Here is a 22239-nt window from a genome sequence, read left to right as displayed (position 1 = left end):
ATAGCAATCTAGATTCAAACTATCAATATTCACTACATAAATAATGTGTTTTACCTTTAGCTTTTTTTCTTTTGATAAATACGTTCAATAAATTGTTGACTAACTGATGTAAAGATTGATCATAACTGATAATACATGTAATAATTTAAAGCGCTTCTTTGGATTTTTTAGCCTTTGTGAAAGGATGTATTTACAATTTGATGAATTTGGTCAAGTTCGTCTTCGTCATCATTCAAACTTTTGACATTTGTATTCAATTCACAATTATCTTTAGTGAAATTCCGGTGAGCAGCAATATGCTAGTCAAAAATGATTTGTTTTATTTCAAATAAGACAGAGATATTTTTATCTCATGCTTGAATGAAAAATGTATTGAATCTTGTTTTCAGTTCAGATCAAGAGCGCCCATATGGGGGGGGGGGGGATCAAGCCACCCCCCCTTGAAATTAGAACTTCTTTGCTTTTAATAATTTTTTCTTCGCAAAAATGAAAAAATATTGTATAAAAATTTCTTCTCCAGCAATTAATGAATAAGTTATTAAAAATGTCAAATCTTAATAACTCTAATCTGTGCTGAAATCTGTTTCTGTGGGGAAAATATCCTGCTAAATCATGGAGAAAATATCTGAGCCCCCCCCCCCCCTAAAATTTTCCATATCGTCGCTCTTGGTTCAGATGCTTTTTTTTCCCTAATTTTTGCTAATAAATGTTTTTACATGAATTAAATTTTTTACATGAAATTAATCCATGTAAAGAATTATAAAATATACTGTTTTTGTGTCAAAATGTTCATGGTTGACATTTCTTCCAAAACTGTATTTTGAAGTAAATTATACTTGAGCTGAAACATTTATAGAAAGTTTAATTTGTTAATAAAAATTTTTTGAACAGATAGCCTGTCAAATAATCTCATTGCTTAAAGCGTGACATCACACTACTGTGTTCTGTGCCTAGGTAGAAAGAACAGTGCCACCAGATAAGCACTTTCTTAGTTACAATGGTTTCAGCATTGCTTTTGCTTGAAGAAAAATTACTCAGGTGAACAAACCTTGCAATCGGCATACAATTGGAATTTTCAAATTCAGCATTTCCGCAGCAGCTATGATGCCTTCAGCAATCACATCACATCTCATAATGCCGCCAAAAATGTTGACTAAAATTGCTTGAACCTAAATACAAGTCATTATTTACCACAGCACCATCATTGGTATCTATCAATTAAAAATACATGCAAACAAAAACTTCAATGTCAGTTATAACAAAATTTGAAATTACTGTTTAAATTAAAGAAGAGCATATATAGGAACTGAAAACACAAATTAATACAAAACGTGAGTAGGTGGAAAATGCTAAAATTGCCATCTTGACCTACAGTCTGCCCACATTTGCTATGGAATTGGCAAATGTCCGGTTAAAATGAAACTATCTAAATGAGGAAGAAAAGTAAAAATTTGATATGTGAGTTTTTTTCACTCACATGTGACTAATTTAGAAGCTAATACACATGTGCAAAAGCTGGCATCTCTTCAAACTAATAGATGCACCCATTTCTGCCCGTAAACCAGATATTAGCCTCCGATCTCATCAGTGGTCAGACAGTACATAATAAAATGTCAAGAAACTATCTAATCATTATTCAGAAAACCTATATCGCAAAAAAAAAAAAAGACGAAGAAGAAGAAAAAAAAATCTGTTTAACACTGGTTCATATGGTCACAACACATTTAAAAACAATAACATTCAAAAAATAAATTCTTCCCTTTCTTTATTAACTTAAGGGAGTTCCTTTGTGGATCACTTTAAATTGAACATCTAGTCGTTTAGAAAAAAATGAATAAAGAAGTAAATAAATATAGTCAATTCGCGATAACTCCAACCTAAAGGGACCGACGAAAAACTTCGACTTATCAGAAGTTCGACTTACCGCTAGTTTCGGTTTTCGACATTTTAAATGAAAAACCATCAAATATGACAAACAAAATTACAGAACTTAAAAGTTTTTAAGCACAATATGCAAGGTTTAATCAAAAATATTAAGAAAAAAAGAATCAAAAGCATGGTTTTGATTTCGGTACTGCTGGAACCACTGAAATAGAACTGATTCTACTTCAGGAAAAGAGCACATCTTCATTTGTTTCGAATTTGGATTCATGGATTCTACCACTTTAGATGTTTCTCTTTTTCGTTTAATATCACTGACAGAGTATTTGTTTAGACATCTTTAATAGTAAAGAAAACTCGCTCTGCCTCTCAGGAACTTATCAGCAAATGATCAAACTAAAGAATGAAGGGGAACACATCTTAACTTAGGTCAGCCTTTGAATAAAGGTAGTCAGTTGACTTGACAACTCGACAGCTTAAAAGCAAATTCATAGTCAAACACAAATACAAATGTGACGACCAGCAACAGGCTCTGGGCTCAGCTAGGCTGGTCCTAGTCAATTAATTAGTCCCCAATGAAGATCAATGGCCCTCTTAAAGCTATCCACTCCCTTGCTCATTACCGCCTCTTCCGGTAAGCTATTCCAAGTGCCCACGACCCTGCAAGCAACATGTCAAAGTATAACATAAGTCAGTACAGTACAACAAAAGAAAACAAGCTAACTCATTTCCGCACATATAACTCCTTTATCGCACATTGGCTCAACAGGTGCTCTTCTTGCTTTAGAGGTCTTTGTGCAGGAATTGCAAGTGAAGGTGAATTAATTTTTCTCTCATAATCACTCATTTCTTCCTTTCTTTTTTTTTTCGTTCTTTTGAAATGAATTTGAGTGATCTTTGAAAAAACTTTGAGTTAAAGGAAGTCAACTTTGATATATTGAGAATAATTAGCATGGAATTAAAGACAAAAGGGTGAGGACTTGATAGAAACTTCGAGTTATAGTAATATTTGAGTTATCGTGAATTGACTGTATATAAATAAAAATAGAGAGTTAATGTTACCAACTAAAACACACAGTATAAGAGCACAAATATTTTGGCGGTTGCTCGAGCACCGCTGCACTCTAGATGTAAGTATTGCTGATTATTAGTGTTTTAAACTTAAAAAGAAAAAAAAAATCTTAAAATGTTCCCTCCTCTTCCCTTTATTTTAAAATAATGATTCCAAATCCATCTTTATTTGTTGCTCTTTTACATCGCACAGAGCGATTGAAAAAAAGTAGAACAGTTATGAGTTAATTGCATATTTAAATCATGTCAAAGAATAATCTCATATCTGTACTCATATCTATATTAAAAATACAGAAAAAAAAATTACAAATTAGTCGTATTATAATATTTGTATTTTAATTTTAGAAAGTCAGTTACAGAAAATTAAACTACTTGAACAACAGGCTAGAAGAAACTTCACAAGAGTGCAATGTAGATAAAGTAGAATACTTTTATAATGTCGATCTATAAACCGTAATTCTCTATAAACCGCACAACTTTTCAGAAGTAAACAATGGGTTTTGCAGTTTAAAAAAACCTTCAATTCTGTATGGCAAACATAACAATTCTTTAGCAAGTTAAATTTTGAAAGTTTTTCATCTTTCCACCTAAAATCGAAGCTTTTAAATGAATATTAGCATACACACTAAAAAGTCTCTAGATTGTTCTTGAAAATTTAGCTGTTATGCTATTCATGAAGCTAAGGAAATGCAGTATAATGCACTTTTGTTTTAAATGATGAAATATATTATGTGTGAATAATAATTAAACTGCATAGTTTGAGCTGTAACACTCATTGCCAGTTAAAACTCATTCTGATGCAAAATATATTGATGTACTCTGAATATTTTCTAAATTGGTAAAATAATCTATATAATGCAAAAGCCTCTTGTTTTGAAGTGTGCATTATAATACCCTTCTACTGTATAATTCAGTGGGTGCAAGTGGATTCAAGTAAAATTTTCTGAAGACAGTGTGAAATTTTCTGAAACAATGAGAAAGCTCATTAGCATGTGTTGTCAGCCCAAAATTTTCGGTTACAGCAACTAAAATTTTTTTAGAACTTCTGGATCAAAACACCCCTGGTATTATTTCACATCTCACTATCTTTTAAAAATTTTAATCAACATGAAATGCTGAAAGATAATTTTCAATTGTGTTAAATGTTTTAAACACTGTTTAAAACATTTGTTAAGAAGAAGTACATCTAAAATATGTTTAAAAGGACTGATTGTTATGAGTATTGAATTGAGATTATGAATATGTAAATAATATGTCAATAGAACTAAGAAATATCTAGCAAAAACAAAAAAGGAGAATAAGTATACCTTTTAAAACTAATATGTACAAAATTCAACCTCTATATAATTATACCTATTAAAACTATTTTCTAAATTGTGACAGTTAGCTTAATCAATGAGACTTTTAAAAATATTACAATGAAGTCCGATTCCACCGATTTCAGCATGTATGACATTCTGTTTTCATTGTGTCTTTATTGTTCTTGATCTTTGTCTTATCAATATGAATAACTTCATATTAAAAAATAAATTTAAAAAAAAGTAACTGAAGAGTTTTAAATACAGGATTAAAAGCAGACAAAATTTCTTTTTCAAAAGTTTTTTTTTTTCTCATGGTATCTGTTACTGAAGCCAAACATTCATTTCAGTACTTTACAATTACTTTCAAGACTCTTTTCAAACATTTTAAAATCACCAATATAATATAACTAGCAATTTTGCACATAAATGTTGCAAATAAAATAAATAAATAATATGCAAAATACAAAGGTCAACATTAATCTATTATTTTCATCATGCTTACAATTTTCTATTCATCAAAGTTAAGGGGAAAAAATTGCAAGACATATTTAGGACATAAGGAAATTGAAAACTTCACATAAAGAATAAATACTTACTTTAGGATCCGAGGTTATGAGTTTAAATGCTTCGGTGACTTGATGAGACGTAGCTCCTCCTCCAACGTCTAGAAAATTTGCGGGACTGCCACCATGCAATTTAATTATATCCATTGTAGCCATAGCAAGCCCAGCTCCATTCACTACATTAACCATCGAGAAAGAAAAATAAAAAGTTCCAGAAACTATATGAAACTATTAAACAATTATATATCATAAACAAAGGCTCTTTTCTTTAATCTTACTAAAAAAATACCTACTGAAAAAAAGATTATTTCAGATGCCAACTTTAAATTTCCATAGAAATCATTGGCTACAAAGGTTACAAAAAAAAAAAAAAAAAAAAAAAGCAGTACAGTATTATAAGTGCAAACTATACTCAAACCTGTTTTTGTGTGGTTTAGCAGTAGTTTTGGTAGCAAAAATTTTTTCCAGCTTACTTATCAAGTTTCGAAAGACTTTTTTAAATGCGATTTTTTTTTAAACGCAGTCCCTATCCACCAAGTGTGCTTATATAGGGGGCAAGAGGGGGGGGGGGCTAGAGCACCCGCCCTTTGAAATTAGAACTTCCTTGCTTTTAGTACTTTTTCTTTGCAAAAAATGTAAAAACATTTCTTCTCCAGCCATTAATGAATAAGTTATTAAAAATGTCAAATTTTAATGACTCTAATCTGTCCTAAAATCAGTTTTCACGGGGAAAATATCCAGCTAAACAAAGGGGAAAATACTTGAGCCCCCCCCCCCTTGCAACTGTGCATATGGGCACCCATGCTATCCACTACACAAAAACAGGCTTGAGTGTCAATTTTTCACTCCCACCTGAGTGACTAATAGTCCAATGGAAATGGAATTTGAAAAACATGTAGTTGAACTTCCAAAAAAAGCTCTTAGTTGGTCCCCAATCAACAAGATTTGCAATTTTATAGCATTACTTAAAAATCAAAGTCATTGCATACAAATATTTTATACTGAAAGAGTTTTACACAAAAGACAATGTTTTGTCTTAAGTGCTTCTGTGACACTTATATGTATTACATTACTCAATTTTAAAAAGACTTATACAAAGTTTAAAGGCAAGCAAAGACAAAAATATAGGTTCAAATGAAATAGTTACAATATTGTCTTGAGACTAGTTATGCACTAAATGGGACACAAAGTTCCGTACATTTTTACTTTAACTCAACCATCATCCCACTTTTTAATTCAATAACTCTTATGTTCCTTATGCATCCCTCACTTTGTTTTCTCAAGCTATACGACTGCTTGAAATTCAATAACATTCAACATAGTACTAAGTTTACTAATTTGTACTGACAAAGCAACATTTTTGAAGCAATTGTGACAATGCAAAAAGCAAATGCTCACACAAATTCACATCAGTGGACTAGATATTTGGTTTTTGAGTGTGAAAAATGACAGTGGATAAAGAAGAAGCAATATTGTATCTAAACTACGTCAATGTTTGCCCTGTTAATTAACTAGATTGTAAAATATGCCAGTCAATTGAATATGAAATTCACCCAGCACAATGAAAGCATCAGATACGAAAATAAAATTTGCGTTTCTTAAACTTTAAACTTATCAAAACTATTCTTTATTTTAGTAGATAGCAAGAGATATGCAAAAGAGTAACAAAAAAAGGAAAAAAATCAACATGACAAATGCTGTATATCACTGACACACAGACAAAAGCTTTTTGGCAAAAAAAAGAGTTTTCACCCTGTCTAGTTAATTGTTCACGGAAACTAGGATTGTGTCATTCATGAACAAACGGATTCTTAACCCTAGCGTCAATGAACGGGTACCTTTTTGCGACTTTTATCAAAGTTTTTACTCTTCCTAAGTCTTGTTAAAATTGCTTTTAATCCTTGTTATTTAAATGAATCTTAATTAAAGAAAGTTGTAGTTGTGTTTTTAGAAACCTTTTTGAGGGGAGTTTTTAAGGGTGCTCTTCACTGAGAGTCTGAAAGCTTCGGATCCAATGCTAACCTACGGGGAAAGTTGAATGTTATTTTACAAAATTCCTTTGAAGTTTTCGGGCCAATTTTTTTTCTGAGTATTTTTCAAGCCTATGTCTGTGTATTTTAGTTTTTACTTTTTTGATACGTCCATTCTTCGGTTTTTTAAAATTCGAGAAAAAATGAATTTCTTTGAAAACGAGGTACTGCTGGACCTTTCACTCTGTAAAAAAGCTGCAAATCGTGCTATCGAAATTTTAAGAACGCCCCAACACGCAAAATATTTCCAGCTCTCTTTTAAGACTAAGTTTGAAATGATGCGACCATTTCTAAAAAAATATCGGAGTTCCAACCATCTGAAATATTTTCGAAAAAACTCAATTTCTCTACTAAGCCACGCCTACCACCGATCCCTCCTTTCTTGAGGGGAAAAACCGGATGAGGTGTATAAGATTTACAATCATTAGCGCAAACGACCGTTTCCATTTACTACTCCCCTCTTTTCCGGAGGCATTTTTCAATGGAAGAATGAATGAGTGCTTTTGAAAGTGAATCCACATGCTTGGAAACATCTTCACGATTTCATTTGTGTTTAGAAAGGATATAGTTTTTAAAGAGTGCTTCTGAGATAATTCTTGTGAATTCTTGTGCTAAATGACCTCCTGAATCCAAATATGACCACCTTTTTCCATTCACACGTCCCGCTTTTTTGGAAATGTGGCCTGCAATTTTTTTTCAGTTTTTGACAGTTTCATAGCCTTTATTTTTATTTGGAGGGGAAGGGATCGTTATAGTATACATTAATACTTTTCTGAAGGGCTAGAGAGGTGCTAAGTTTGTACGCAAGAACATATGGAGGAAATTGGTTAACTCATGGGGGGTATTATCACTTATTATATTTTTAAAATCATCAAAACCCATCCTTTTTTCTAGGGGTTTGTTTTACAATTTTTCCCTTATTTTTTGGCATGAAACCAGAGTATAGGACTCACGCCTATAAACCCTATATCCAAACAAAAAAAAATTCACGTTGTAAATTTAAAAAAAAAGGAAGTATCGCATTTTGCGTAAAGTTGCATCGCAGACCTTCAGTGAAGAACCTTTCCGAGTTATTCAAATTAATTCACGGATATAATTAAGATTAAAATGATCTTAAGTATGCTTATAATATAGCATTAATGAATATTTCTATTTCTGGGGATGCACTACCCCCATTACTTTTCACTACATCAAGAAGGCATAAACAATGGAGCTGGTGCATCCAAAGAAAGATAAATATGTATATTAATGCTACTTTATAAGCAAATTTAAGGATGCTTTTCACTGAGAGTCTAAAAGCCGACGGATCCAATGTTAACCTGCGGGGAAAGTTGGATGAAGGTTTTACAAATTCCTTTGAAGTTTTCATGTAAATTTTTTTCCGAGTATTTTTCAAGCCTCTATCTGTGTCGTGTACTTTTTGCTTTTTTGAAATATCCATTCTTTGATTGTTTAAAATTCGAGAAAAAATGAATTTCGTTGAAAAAGGTGGTAGATACTGTTTGACATTTTGCTCCATAAAAAATCTGGCAAAATATTTCCAGCACTCTTTTGAGACTTTGTTCGAAATAATGCGACCATTTCTAAAAAAAAAAAAAACCCGGGGTCTAAAACCGTATTCCTCTATTTTTGTCTATATTATACTATGTTATTACAAATGTAAACGCATAAAATGCTTTCCACAGCTCAACAAACATTTTTGAAAATAATTTCTCGAGCCAAACTGGTAAAAAATTCTTTACAAGGTATGTACACATTGATCATGTAATTCATAATGCAGTGAAATTCAGTAACAATGAACTTCAAAATCGGGACTGAAAACTTATTTGGTTGAAACGGGTATTTGGTTATACTGATATACGTTGTAACAGGATTTCACTGAATTTTTCTTTTGAAAACTTTCTAAGGAGAAAAATGATACATACCTGCATTTCTTTAAAGCATGAATGAGTATAAAAAAATTGTTTTAAAGCAGGGGTGGGTTCCCAGGGTCGTGACCCCAAATGGGGTCGTGTAGCGTTTCTTATTCGGTCGAAACATTATTCCTACCACAGCATAGTTGGGAGTGGATCGAATCTAACATAGCAGTTTTGTAATGTAGGATCTAACGTAGCTTTCACAATGTTGCCAGGTTAGGTCCACACCTAGCGATACTTTACTGACATGTAGGCTACGGGATCACAGGTCCTTTACTTGGTCAAAAAAGGGTCGCAACGTGCAAAAGATTGGGAACCACTGGTTTAAATTTACAGATAATTAGGGAACTGATGGGGGAAGGGGGAGAACACTGACCATTTTGTTTTTAACTGGATGAATACACAATGTTCGAAGAATCTTTCGGTAGTCGTGTTACACTGAAATTTTCATAAGCTCAGACAAATAATTTGTCTGACGTCTAAAACATTTCCCTGAAACCTAAGGTTTTTCAATTTTAGCCGGTCTTTATCAATATATATTTGTGTGTATGCACTGTGCAGTCGCGCCTGTTCATAGTGAAGTCTAAGGAACCGAATAACAATTTCGTTTACAGCTTCAATTTCGCTATAAAAAGGTAAACAACAAGAAGGGAACTGAACCATAAATACAATATATTGGGCTTGAATATTAGTACGAAAAACCAAAATTTCTAGTTGAATTTTAATTCAAAGTGTCAAATGTCAAAGTTTTTTAATATCCTGGATTCAAAAACAAATACATAGCCACAAGTTTTCAATTAAGCAATGCATTTTCTACACTTATAATTTAAATCTTTTACTTGTGCTTTTAAGACGTTGTTTTTGACTTTTATCTATTCCTTGCACAAAGCTCATGCTTTTTAAAGTGCATATTTTATTTACAATTTACACATTTAAAAATTGAAGATATTTTGGAACACCCGATTTAAAATGGTGTTAAAGCTTCATTGAAACATTATCATTACTTAATATTATTCATAAATTGGGGGAAAAAATTCAAAAAAAAAATTAATACCAAACAGAAAAGAAAGAAACATTTAGCATCTAGCCCATAAGCTTTCATTTGAATTTTGACGTCTTGAATTTACATTATGTTTTCCACAATCACGAATTGTGGTAGAACCCTACTCGTTGGATTTCTTATTTCTACAAATGGTTCCTATCCGAATTATATTTGTAAAAGTCATGATTTGAATACAAGACGTCTACATTCAAATGAATTCTAGGGCCTGGATGCTGGACGTTGTTGACTGAATGCTGTTTTTGTCTGAAAAGTATTGTGTAAAATCGAGAGGGTCGGGAATAAGTAAAGTCGATAGCGGGGGAAATGAACTTCACCACCCAGGAGGAGGGACATGCTCGCGAAAACACGTGGAACAGACGAGTTTGCATTAAAAGCATAGAAAAATAAAGTCGAAAGAACATCAAGAACATCTTTATCAATAGAGATAGATACATGTGTTTCTGTCTTTTACATCATTCAAAAAGTTTTTATTGGGCCTGACAGATTTCTCTTCCACGTTCTAGAGTTATTTGAGTTACCCTAATTTTGCTAACAGTTTAAAATTTCCCCGGGAAGTCGAGAAGATATCAAAAAAAGAAAAATTAGAAAAATTAAAGCAATAAATGTTAGTACACTCAACAATTTATAAATTCTGCTTCATGAATACTTTTATACAAAAAAAGAAAAATTGAAATATGTTTTAAATTTTAAGGATAGTATACTAATGTGTGTGATTTGCAAATGTCGGATTATATTTTCAATTCTGTTTTTTTTTCTGAATATAAATTACGTATGTAAGACATTGTTCACGTTCTTACGAGCAAACAATTGACGTAAGTAGGGAATATTCTACGTAATTGTTTGATTACGATTGTTTGATTGATTGCAATAATTTGCATCAATGAAAGCTTGATTGAGTGCAGCTATCAAGTTTAGGACTTCGTTTGCACGAAGCTGTCAACATTGTGCGGTAATAAAGAGGTTTCATTTAATTTCGAAATGCGAGCATGAATGAATTTTCTGAAAATTGTGCTTTTAGCCGTTGCTTTTCTCACCATAGTATCCGCAGAAAGAAAAGCATTTCTGATTATTGTTATTGTTATTATCACTATTTTGAATCGCAGAAAGCAATGCATAACTAATGTAACCAAAAATTGAAAACCTTTAGAAAAAAAAGACCTGAGAAGAGAAAAAAAAAGTTTTAAAAAGTTATTCTATTCCTCCTAACATTTTGCATTTGAATAAGTCGAAGTACATTGTTCCAAGTGTACTGCAAGTAAACTGCAGCTTGTATTTTTAATTTAAGTACATTATTGCAAGTAATTCCCTGTTGCTCGTGTAATTCTACCCACGAAATGTATTTTCAAATGTTCTCAAACAGGGGCGGCATTTCAGCATTTCATTTGGGGGTCGAGTTTCTTAAATATGTATTATCACAGTGCGGTAACAAACACACATTAGCTAACAAGAAGTGGTCATAAAATCGGTTTAATATGAATAAAAATTAGTGCTTAGACGCAATTAAAATTCTGATTCATTTTCTAATAAGTTATCATACAAAACATCTCGATACTGAATTTTTTATACCTTTTGGAAAAGTTTTAATGCATGTTTTTTGGAATTCGGAAGAGCAGGGAATCGTCTTACTATCAGTACCCAGTGTCGTGCTGTTTTGCCAGTACAGCTAAATAGAAAAGGTTTTTTCTTTCTTTTTTTTTTCTTTTGCTCATTGTGCTTCGAAAATATTTCTCTAACCTAACAAAAAATTTTCTCAACCAGCTGAGCTGATTGGAATAGTTAAAAAAATAATTGAAGTAACAAAGTTATGTATGAAAACACTTTTTATGTCTTGCTCTTCAAAATCACACAGGCAACTTAAAAAATTGCAAGGAGCTTAATTTTCATCATTGAATAATCTAGTATCGTGGGCACTCTCAGCTTCAATGAGATGTCATCTACCACCAGCTCTGTTATTCACTATTCCAGGCTGAAGAGTCCACAACAAGGACGGAACTGCAGTCTCTGGATGTGATAACTGGTCTGTCGGTATATTGCCTGTAATTTTTCTTGCCTAGTGCTAAAAATTTTACTCATAATTGAAACATTTTATTTTTCGTTTTCAAAAAATCCAATCCAGATAATATAGAGCCAACCATGCAGAAAAATAATTATCATCAAATCTTGTGTTAATTTTATTCGAAAAACAATCTATTACTTCATACAAAATATTAAAAAATCAGTGTTTGACTTCACATCATCATGTGGATTTTTCTTTTTTTTAGCGCCTTTTTCAAATTGGCTCGGAGGAAGAATTTTTTTGAAAACGTTTCACCATTGATTGAAATATGCATCTATGTAAAATCTATTTTCAATTTCAACTGCAGATTTAACTATGGTAGTATGAACGCACAGATCAATTGTAGATTGAACTGTGGCTTGAATAGTCCGAAAATTAAGTGTGGCGGATTGAAGATGTTTTGATAGAGTAAAGCATTTTTAAAACACTTTCCGCAATAGAAACAAATTGAATAAAAATTCAAACGAAGTCATACATGCTTTGAAGGGCATGAGCTTTTGAAAGAATCGTTTTGCAATAATTCTCACAGTCGTCAAATCACTGCTTTGAAGTTATAGAGAAAGGTTTTTATGATTTTAACTCTTGAAGACCATCTTGTGTCACTTCGAGATTGCATAACTATAGAGTCCCATAAAAGGTATTTGTTGATATGTTTTTTTTTTTAATTCAATAAGCACATGCATTTTTAAGAAGTTTCTATGAAAGCAGATAATGCATTGAGCAGCTAAAACGTGTTTCTAGCAAAAGAAAGCGATGAGCACTCATTAAATAAATATACACTTAAAAAATGAGCGTAAAAGTGAATGTAAAATATCAAGGAATTTTCTTGAGAAAACCATGCAGCCACACCACTTTGCACGAGCCTCTCATATTGGACATACCATCGTTACACTGGGCACACAAGTATGAAATATTTAGCCGAGAAAAGGCCGAAAAATACTTCTTGAATTTCTAAGTTATCATCCAAATAACGAAAAACACTTTTTCTAGTCTGGGAATGTGTCGAGCTTCATCAAATAGTTACTGAGAACCAGCGAGATTTTTTTTAAAGAACATTGATTTCCGACTTACATAAATTGAATTCACTCATTTTCTATCATTCTGCTTAAAAAAATTTGGGAGTGCGACCGCCCCCTCTTGACCCCCCTATTTGCCGCCCCTGTTCTCAAACATCATGTAACTGCGTGCTTCGAAAATACACTTCAATAAAAGACTTACCAACTACTTATTATTATAGCCTGTTGCACTTTTCGTCTGATGCGTAAAATATTAATATTATTAATATTATCATTATTATTATTATTATTATTTTTGAAAAAGAGTTTCAATTTTAAGAAGTATATTAATCATTTAGTCTTGTGTATGCTGCTCTAGTCACCATGCTGATTATCTATGTTTTTGCGGGATGATTTGTTTACTGATAGTAAACAAATGCAGCCCTGAGCCCTGCGCATGATGAATCACCGGAAAAATATAAATAAATATCTAAAATATTAATTGATTAATTAACAAAAATGTCAGTTCAGCGTTGCATATCCTCCATCGAATTGCAGAAGTATTCCTTTTTCGACCACACACACACACATATATATATATATATATATATATATATATATATATATATATATATATATATATATATATATATATACACACTAAAAATAGCGGGATCCCCCCCCCCCTTTTTGAAATGTAACCATATCCTGATCAGAAATTGTTTTCTGATTACGCCATTTCTGCCGTCCTCCCAATAATTAAAAATAAAATCAGCATCGTTCCACCTCTTGACTGTAAATATCCGATAACCGATATGTAATCATCCCTCCTCACCCTTCACCCTTTTTTTCCGGGACTACACCACAGTTTTACACTAAGCTTATACCTCTTATGTTTTCCCTTTTATATATATATATATAATCCTATCCTAAGGCAAAAAATTGCATTCTTTAATTAAACTTCAGACAAGAAACGAATTAGCTTTATGAACGAAATAAGATTCGGACGTGGTAATTGAGAACATCGTTTTAAAAAAAAAATAAGACAATCGTTTTTCCTGTTCAATTTATGATAAATTTTCATTTCATTCATCAATTTTTCATGAATATAAAATCTGGGAACGCATATCCAAAAAAAAAAAAAAAGAAACTTTGTTTCAAAAATTACCGCAGACCCTTTGGTACTGACTTTATTTTCTGTTCTGTTCAACCTTCGCGTCGGTACTGTTCAAGTGAGGTTTTGGCCGCCAGCTAATTTCCCTGATTGCTCTTGACGACGGGGGTCATTTAGGGGTTCCTTTCCCTCCAGAACAATGACAGCTGTGACAGGTCACGTGTTCCTGCCTTACATCGGTTACCGTCCACTCCATTGGCTGTTGAAGTGTCAATCACTTGATTCAGGTTCACTCCCGTCGTTCAAGGAAGAAAGTCATTTACACCCTAACTGCAATGTTTTCCCTCACTGAAGAGCAGCCTTAAGCATTTAAAATGTTTATACCTATATTCAATAACCAAGACCCATCCACAGAACATCAAAAAATATCCCTTCAAAAAGCTTCTGACACCATTTTTGATGATTCTCATGTAAAATGAGCCCTTGAATCAAAATATGCCCAGTTTTCTCCCATCACCCCCCCCCCCCCTTTTGATATCGTGCTCCCTAATCTTAGACAGGGTGGCAACAGGAACTGGAAAAAAAAGTTCCCCGACTTTTCCCTGATTACGTTTACCAAATTTCCGTGATTAACGTTACCAATGATAATGGTTTTCTTTCTTTGCCCTACCTGAAAGGCATTGCATATTAAATAAAATGCAGTGTTTAAAACGGTTTAAGCTGTAAATTAAAAATATATATTGAAAAGATGCTCCCTTTTTTGGTAAAAACAGTACATTAAATTTTCGGCACAGAAATCTTATAGGAAATCTAAACAAATACTTTACTTCCAGGAACCAGTTAACATAAGAATTTTAAGAACTTATCAAAACCACTCTTAAAAACATATCTAATCATGATACAACTAAAAAAATTTAAATGGAAACATTCTTGAACTGAATTTTCAAGCAGTATAATTGTTGCTGCAAGAATCATAAGTGATAGTTAAAGTATAGAAGTAATGTAGTTTTACTTACGTAAATCATTAGTAGACATATTTATGTAAAACAAATTGAAATCTTTCAACAACCAGTCATATTGAGTTATTCTCTAATCAAAAACTTAGGTTTTAATTAATGAAAAGGGCATTTTAACTGTTAAAAAAATAATAATATTTATTTAATGTACACAACTCAATTTCAAATGATTTCATTAGTTGTCGAAAAAAAAATCTTAGATTACTTCAGTAACGAACAACATTAAAATGCAAAAACAATAATTAATTTTAAAATATATATGTAAATGGTTTTAAAATAAAAGAGTTTTAAAGTCTGAAGAAGAAAAAAACTTCGTACAATCTGAAGTGACAGCAAATAGTAATAACATAGCATAAAAAAATCATTTTCAGTCAAAATTTAATTTTAGCTATTAAATTAAAAACGCTCAGGGGAAACTTTTAAGATTTCATCAGCCTTATTAAAAAATAAAGATTTTATCTTGAAATTGTGATAACAGTATGCTAAATACTTCAAGACAATGAGTAAAGCCAAGGCAGCAAAGTCAATAATGATGGCTTCCTCTTTGCCTGTAGGGTTGTTTATTTATGAAGCATGGCATGCTTAGAAGGAAAATTCAAGCCAGCTAAAATGAACAACTTTACAGACACAGAGGAAGCTCATCCTAAGATTGAATACTTTGACCTTGATGAAAAAAGATGCACAAATATAGGGCAGTGTACAATCATACCGCATTAATTTTACTTTTTTAAAACAAATAATTGGTGAAAAACTCATAGGGAATAAAAATACTTCATTTTGCAAACAATAATTTTTTTTCTTCATTTCATCAATTTTCCCTGAATTCTTGTTGTTTTTTTCAAAATTCCCTGATATTTCCCTGATTTTTCCCTGAGTGATAAAGTTCCCTGACTTTTCCCTGATCTGTCGCCACCCTGTTAGAGCAGGAATTAAAATGGAGGGAGCAAGTCCAATCATTGGCTAAGCAAAAGCTTGAGAAAAGAGCTCGGGTCACGTGACTCAACAACGACAAATGGTTGACACTTTTTGCGTGAAACTAGCAAAGGAAACCTGATTTCTTCCAATGCTTTTCTTTAAAATCTATCACGTGACCTGGGGTCTCTCCTTCACGAATGAAAGTCTTCACTCCCTCCATTTTATCTCTTCTCAGTGCCCTTAATTTTATTCAGTTTTTGGCAGCTGCATAGCAATTATTTATATTTGATAGGGGAAACAGAACTGTATTCACCATTAATATTCTTCTGAAGAGTTAGAGAAGTGTATAGTTCAAAAGCACGAACATTTGTAGCAAGTTGGAACACTCAAGCAAGTACCCCCCCCCCCCTCCCCAAAAAAATCTAAAAAATTCTCACAAACGATTTTTTTTATTAATAAAGTTTCGCTTTACAATTTTGTCAGTTTCTTGGTGTAAACCAAAGTTTTGGACTCACTTCCCATGACCCTAAAAAAGTTTCACGTTGTAAAAAAAAAAGATAATGATAAAAAAAATAAATAAACACTTGAAAACATTGCATATTACATTTGAGTCACACTGCAGATCTTTGACACAAATAAACTTTCCGTATTATTGACATTTATTCAAATTATGTTTGCAGATATAATTAAGATTTTAAATGAAATTAAGTATACTCATAATATGGATTAATGTATTTTTATATTTCAAAGGGCACTCGCACCCATTGTTTAACACCATTCCATCAAATGCTTCGAAAGTATTGAAGCTTCGAAAGTTGATATTCAATGCATCTTGTCAAAGTTCAGTGATTTATCACGTTTTAAAGACAAGTTTCAACAAACAAATTCAAGCTAGCAGTGTTTTAAAAAACAATAACTAATCCTTTTTATAGCTAAACACAGCACACTGAATAGAAATATATAATACTAGCAAAAATACTGGTGTTGCCTGGGTCAGTAATAATTATGAGAAACAATCGCTACTTTCATTTGTTTTTTGTTTTAAACTGAAAGAACTCAAAACACACATCGCTTTGACGTGGTTAAAAATCGAGCTTCTTTCTTACCCATAAAGTTGAAACGGCAATAGCTATACAGCACAAAATAACATTATTTTAGAAATGAAAGCATGACATTACTTCACTTGTTTAAAAAGATTTATTAGTTAGTTTTTTTATTTCGAACATAGTCTAAAACCTTCCCTATATTGCTATTGAAGTACAAAATGTTTGAGAAAATTTAGCCGCCCGTAATTCCCCTATACTTGGTTTAGTCATGTTGGGAAATTTCAATGAATGTGGGTTCTTACTACAATTTAAAATGTTAACAAATTTGCTGTAAGGCCTGGATCCAAGTCCCCATAGTGCAAGCGGTCCCACTGTACTAAAGGTGCTCATGGCTTTCAGTGGCGTAGAAACCCAGTAGGCAGTTAGGGGTTCCGCAGATTTTTTGCAGGGGGACCCAAAATTTACAGATCCGAGCTTGTTCCCTTCCCTGCTTCGTAAAACTGTCTGTTAGTAATTTTCGTCAAAGAGCTAGTTGCCAAGTACTGAGAAACTTTCGGTGACCATCAAAGGATGCTAAACATTTTCATCCGAAATATTTTCAAAATAAGTAGTAAAATCTGGTGATTGTTTGAAATTTTGCAGAAAGACAAATTAATGGAAGTTTTTGTGCTGTTTATGGATGCTTAATTTAGTTGGCGGTTTATTTTACACTTTAACATAAATCTTAAAGCTTTTTTTAATGGCGATATTTTGGTTACATGCTGAAAACCACGAAACAGTATTACGTAGTCTTTAGTCTCAAATACAACAACAACTGAAAAAAATTGCCCAATGCCTTAGCTATTAACATCCTTCCGAAAAAAAGTTTGGCGAGATCCCTACTGGTCTATTGAATACTGAGTAAGTGTTCAATCAACACAAATAATAATAATAAAAAAAACCCCATTAAATGCATCAAAGCTAATGGAAAATAACAAGCCTCATTCATTTATTATTTGCCAATCTTACACAAATATGTTACTTTAAGATTTGACTTGAGAAAAGCCTTGAACAGTCAGACGAAAAGCAAAAACATTCAACAATACACAATTGTAGCTTTGGACGGGGAGTTGAGATGACACATTAAATACTGTAGAGTTTAGGAACTTTGAACATGGAACTTGTTTTTTATTTCACTTAGAAATTTCAAACAGGTGCCATCTTCAGCAGAAAAATCAGAACTTTTGATGGACATACAATGTTAATATGTGCAAATACCCCCTCCCCATTTTAGGGAATTTATATGAAAATGTTGTTCTTTTTCCTACCTATGGTGGGTTTTGCCCCCCATAACATTGCAAAAACTACCATATGTGTTATTTAGTTGCCCAAGCTATATTATTGTAAAGTTTCATTAAAATCCATTCAATAATTCTTACGTGAAAGACTAATAACATACATTCAGACAAACTTTCTCATTTACCTAAACATCCAATATCTCCATCTAGTGCAATATAATTTAGGCTTTCTTTATGTGCATTACGTTCTCTTTCATCAACTTGTGTCCAATCTCGTAGCTCAAACAATTTTTTCTGGCGAAACTCTGCATTATCATCAAACCGACACTTGGCATCCAAACAATACACTAAAAAAGTAAGATAAAGAAAAGTAAATAAGCAACAAAATAAACAAAACTTACAGCTAGGATGGAAAAAAATATCACTATTCATGATCTTACAACAAGAAGAATTTAAACTAGGGAAAATACCGCCAATCTACAAACACTCATTTTGCAAAACTTTAATTTTTTATTGTAGCATAAAATATTAAGTGTCATTTATATTTTGGTGTAACATAGTTGAACAAAAATAACAAAAACAAAATAATAGCAACCTTGTAGACATGCGCATATGGGTAGCAACTAACAAAATTGAAAAACTTAGGCTCCAATTAAATTCTGTCGTATTTTATAGGAAAATTCAGTGTAACATTGCTTCTGAAAGAGCTAGACACCACGATTATTTTCTAGTTGCTCGGAACTTGGCAGACTCTAATATGAGATAATTTCTGGATGATTTCATGCAGATAACAAATTTATAAAATTAGGAAAAAATCACCAATTAAAATTTCCCAGGAATTAAATGATTCATCCTCTAGATATGCAGTTACACATCAATAAAGAGAATCAACAGCACAAGTCAGAGAAATCAGTATGAAATAATTACAAAACTGCAATTATTTCGTACAGCCTGTTAACCAGTGTTCTTTAAGAATTTTTTTTACAAGTCTTGGCTTCAATTCAAAGAATGGTCTATCAGTTTTTACCAGGGCTGTGGAGTCGGGAGTGAAAGGTTTGAAATTCCAAGAATCGAAGTCGGTAAGTTACCCTCCAAGTCTGCAACTCTACCAGTTCTTAAGGAGTCGGAATGATTTTGAGGAAAAAAAGAGCCCCTAAAATTCCCAGAGCTGGTCATTTCTTCCTTCAACTCTGGAGCCCTGGTTTTCAGAAGCATTTCTCCCTTGCCTAATTCTCTGCAGTTTTAACTAGACATAATGCAACATCTTGGTGATCTTGTTGGACATTGAAGTGATTGACATTACCTCACCTCACTGCATTTAGGATCTGTTGAATTGGCACTGCCATTAAAGACACTGATCTAAGCTTATGGCTCCCGCTCAGGCTAAAAGAGAATAACTATGGACATTACATCATTACATGTCTCTTATCAGTTGCAATCAAATTTAAAGGTTATTAAATACAACAAATTTCCCAAAATAAACTATTATTCTTAATCAAAGAACTATTATACTTAACTTCACAGTCACATGATCACTGACAGCAGACTGTCTGACACCCACACCCAGCCATGGAATGTTTCCATGACATAACACGGTTGAAAGCTAGCTTTCTACATAATGCAAGAAGTATTATGGTAGGTTGAGTGGCAATAAGTTTCAAAAATTGTTAAGCTATAAATAATTCAATTTGATATTCATCAGTACAAATTTATTTGTTTTTCTTGCTTAAAGAAAGTCATAATTTTGATTCAATAACGGGAAAACATTAGTTTTTTATAAGTAGTCACTGAGCTCTCCTGGTGATTACTCATAAAATTTTATCTCAGTTTTGATTGATTGGAAATATTTTTGAAAAATATTAATTGAAAAAAAAAGTTTAAAAATATAAATAAATAATAAAAAATATCCAATTTTACCATCTCCATTAGAATCTTCTACCATAGGGTTAATTTCAAGCATTACAGCATCATATTTCAAAAGAGCTCCATACAGTTTTGTAATTATTTCAACAGCCTAAAAAAATAAAATCATTAAAAAAGAGCATTACAACAAGGTGCAGAATTTTTTAAATAAAACATAAACAAACTTTTTATTTTGTTTTAATTTACTCATTTTACCAATATCTGAACAAACATTTAATCTCCTCTCCAGGTTTCCATATTAAAAAAGTAACACACTCTCAGCTGTGGTTCATAAGGGAAAAAAAATCCCATGCAAAATGTTGAATTGTCTCAGATTTTCTTATTTTTCAGACTTTTTCTGCTAGTCACTTTAAACTTCGTTCTTGGATAGTAAGCAATAAGTAAGTTGGGTCAGCAGTAAGCTGACAGTAAATGGGAACTAGTACTAAATGGCATGTGGTGATATCCCCCTCCTAACCCTTCAAGTAGTCTGCAACCAACCCAAGCCACTTCACAGCATTTGGCAAGATTTGGAACAAATGTAAGATTAATTTCAAGCATTACAGCATCATATTTCAAAAGAGCTCCACACAGTTCTGTAATTATTTCAACAGACTAAAAAAAAATAATTAACTTAAAAAATGAGCATTACAATAATACATATGTAGATCTTTTTTAGTAAAATGGAATGCACTTTTTGTTTTATTCTTATAACAATAATTGAATAAATATTTAATCTGCCTTCTGGGCATATTGAAAAAGTAATACTTTCTCAGCTGTGGTTCATAATGAAGAATTAAGAGGCGAAAAAATTCCATGCAGATTTTTGAATTATGTTGGATTTTTCCATTTTTCAGACATCTCCTGCTGTCTACTTCAAACCTAACCATTGGGTAACTTCTAACTAGGGCTTTGAAATAGTGGACCTTTAAAGACTTTAAATTGAAAAAGAGACCTGCTGGGAACCCTAAATGAAGCAAGCAAATGAATGTTTCTTATGCATTTTGTGTGTTAAGAAGACTTATATGCGTAATATTTTACTGTGTTGTACATTAAACTCAAGTTCAAAAGTATGAATGATTAAAAAAGAGGGAAAAAAAACTTCAAATGCATTAAAAAGCAAGTACCTGGTTTATATTATTTTGCTTGAATCCAAGATATTTTGCAACTTTTAGAGCCTGATCAGCAGATAACCCTTTCATAATATCAATTGGCTCTTTTATAATGGCATCGGGATTATCTTTGGCAACTTCTTCAATGTTAACTCCTCCTTGAGAGCTGGCAATGATCACTGGACCCTGAAATTAAGTTTTTCATGATGTGTAGCAAATTATGTTAAAGATTAAAACAAATTTATTTTCAGTTCTATAATTGTCAAAAACATTTAAGTCAAAAAAAACCTTGATTAGAAAACTTTGTAAAAAAATAAGTCTATTAGTTATCAAATTATTTATATCACATACTACTCATTTTAAACAAATAAAAATTTCATTTTCATTAAATTCTGAAAATGGAAATATTTTGCTGCTGTAAAACTTATTATGTACAGTAAATAATAAAATACATTTAGAGGTTGGTTTCAACAACGCTCGTTTTGTGATGTGAAATATTCAGATTACCAGATACAGATTAAGAGATGCCTTCGATTGGGGATAATAACTTGATGCATAAAATTGACATTGATTTGCCAGAAAGAACATGTTAACATCTCCTTTTGGAGTATCTGATTGTAATCAAAAAAAAGAGATGCACAACTTCACTCCAAGTAAGTTGCATATAAAAGGAAATTGAAACTTTCCTATACATAATTCAAGATACATACTAATACTCGGACGCAGTCAAAATGTACATTTTGGTTGCCTTTTACACATATGTGTACGAATATCAGGAAAAAATTAAATCAAAACCCGTTTAGGCACAATGAAAAGGAAATTCATGTTGAAATTTGAGTGATAAATTTTTTGTGAAGACCTTTTGTGTTCCTTTTCTTTATCTAAGGAAGCAAAACATGCTCTTTCTTATGTCTCCCAAATAATGTACATTTTGAAGCTGAAAGAATTGTCAGGATAATACAAGTTTTCAGTAATCAGAGA

General features: G+C 32.2%; 1 protein-coding gene across 1 annotated transcript in view; it reads right to left on the bottom strand.

Moving 5' to 3' along the window:
- Nucleotides 1-22239, bottom strand: part of LOC129220372 (succinate--CoA ligase [ADP-forming] subunit beta, mitochondrial-like) — a gene marked incomplete at its 5' end in the record, with an annotated part of 43190 nt that overhangs the window by 16258 nt on the left and 4693 nt on the right. Inside the window, 5 exon segments of the mRNA XM_054854777.1 lie at nt 1049-1169; nt 4850-4992; nt 18430-18591; nt 20162-20258; nt 21274-21444. Of these exon segments, the coding sequence (XP_054710752.1) occupies nt 1049-1169; nt 4850-4992; nt 18430-18591; nt 20162-20258; nt 21274-21444 (694 nt within the window).

The sequence above is a fragment of the Uloborus diversus genome, chromosome 4 (genome assembly GCF_026930045.1).
Source record: "Uloborus diversus isolate 005 chromosome 4, Udiv.v.3.1, whole genome shotgun sequence".
Taxonomy (NCBI): domain Eukaryota; kingdom Metazoa; phylum Arthropoda; class Arachnida; order Araneae; family Uloboridae; genus Uloborus; species Uloborus diversus.
The sequence above is the reverse complement of the archived record's forward strand: the minus strand, read 5'-3'. Positions and strand labels throughout refer to the sequence as shown.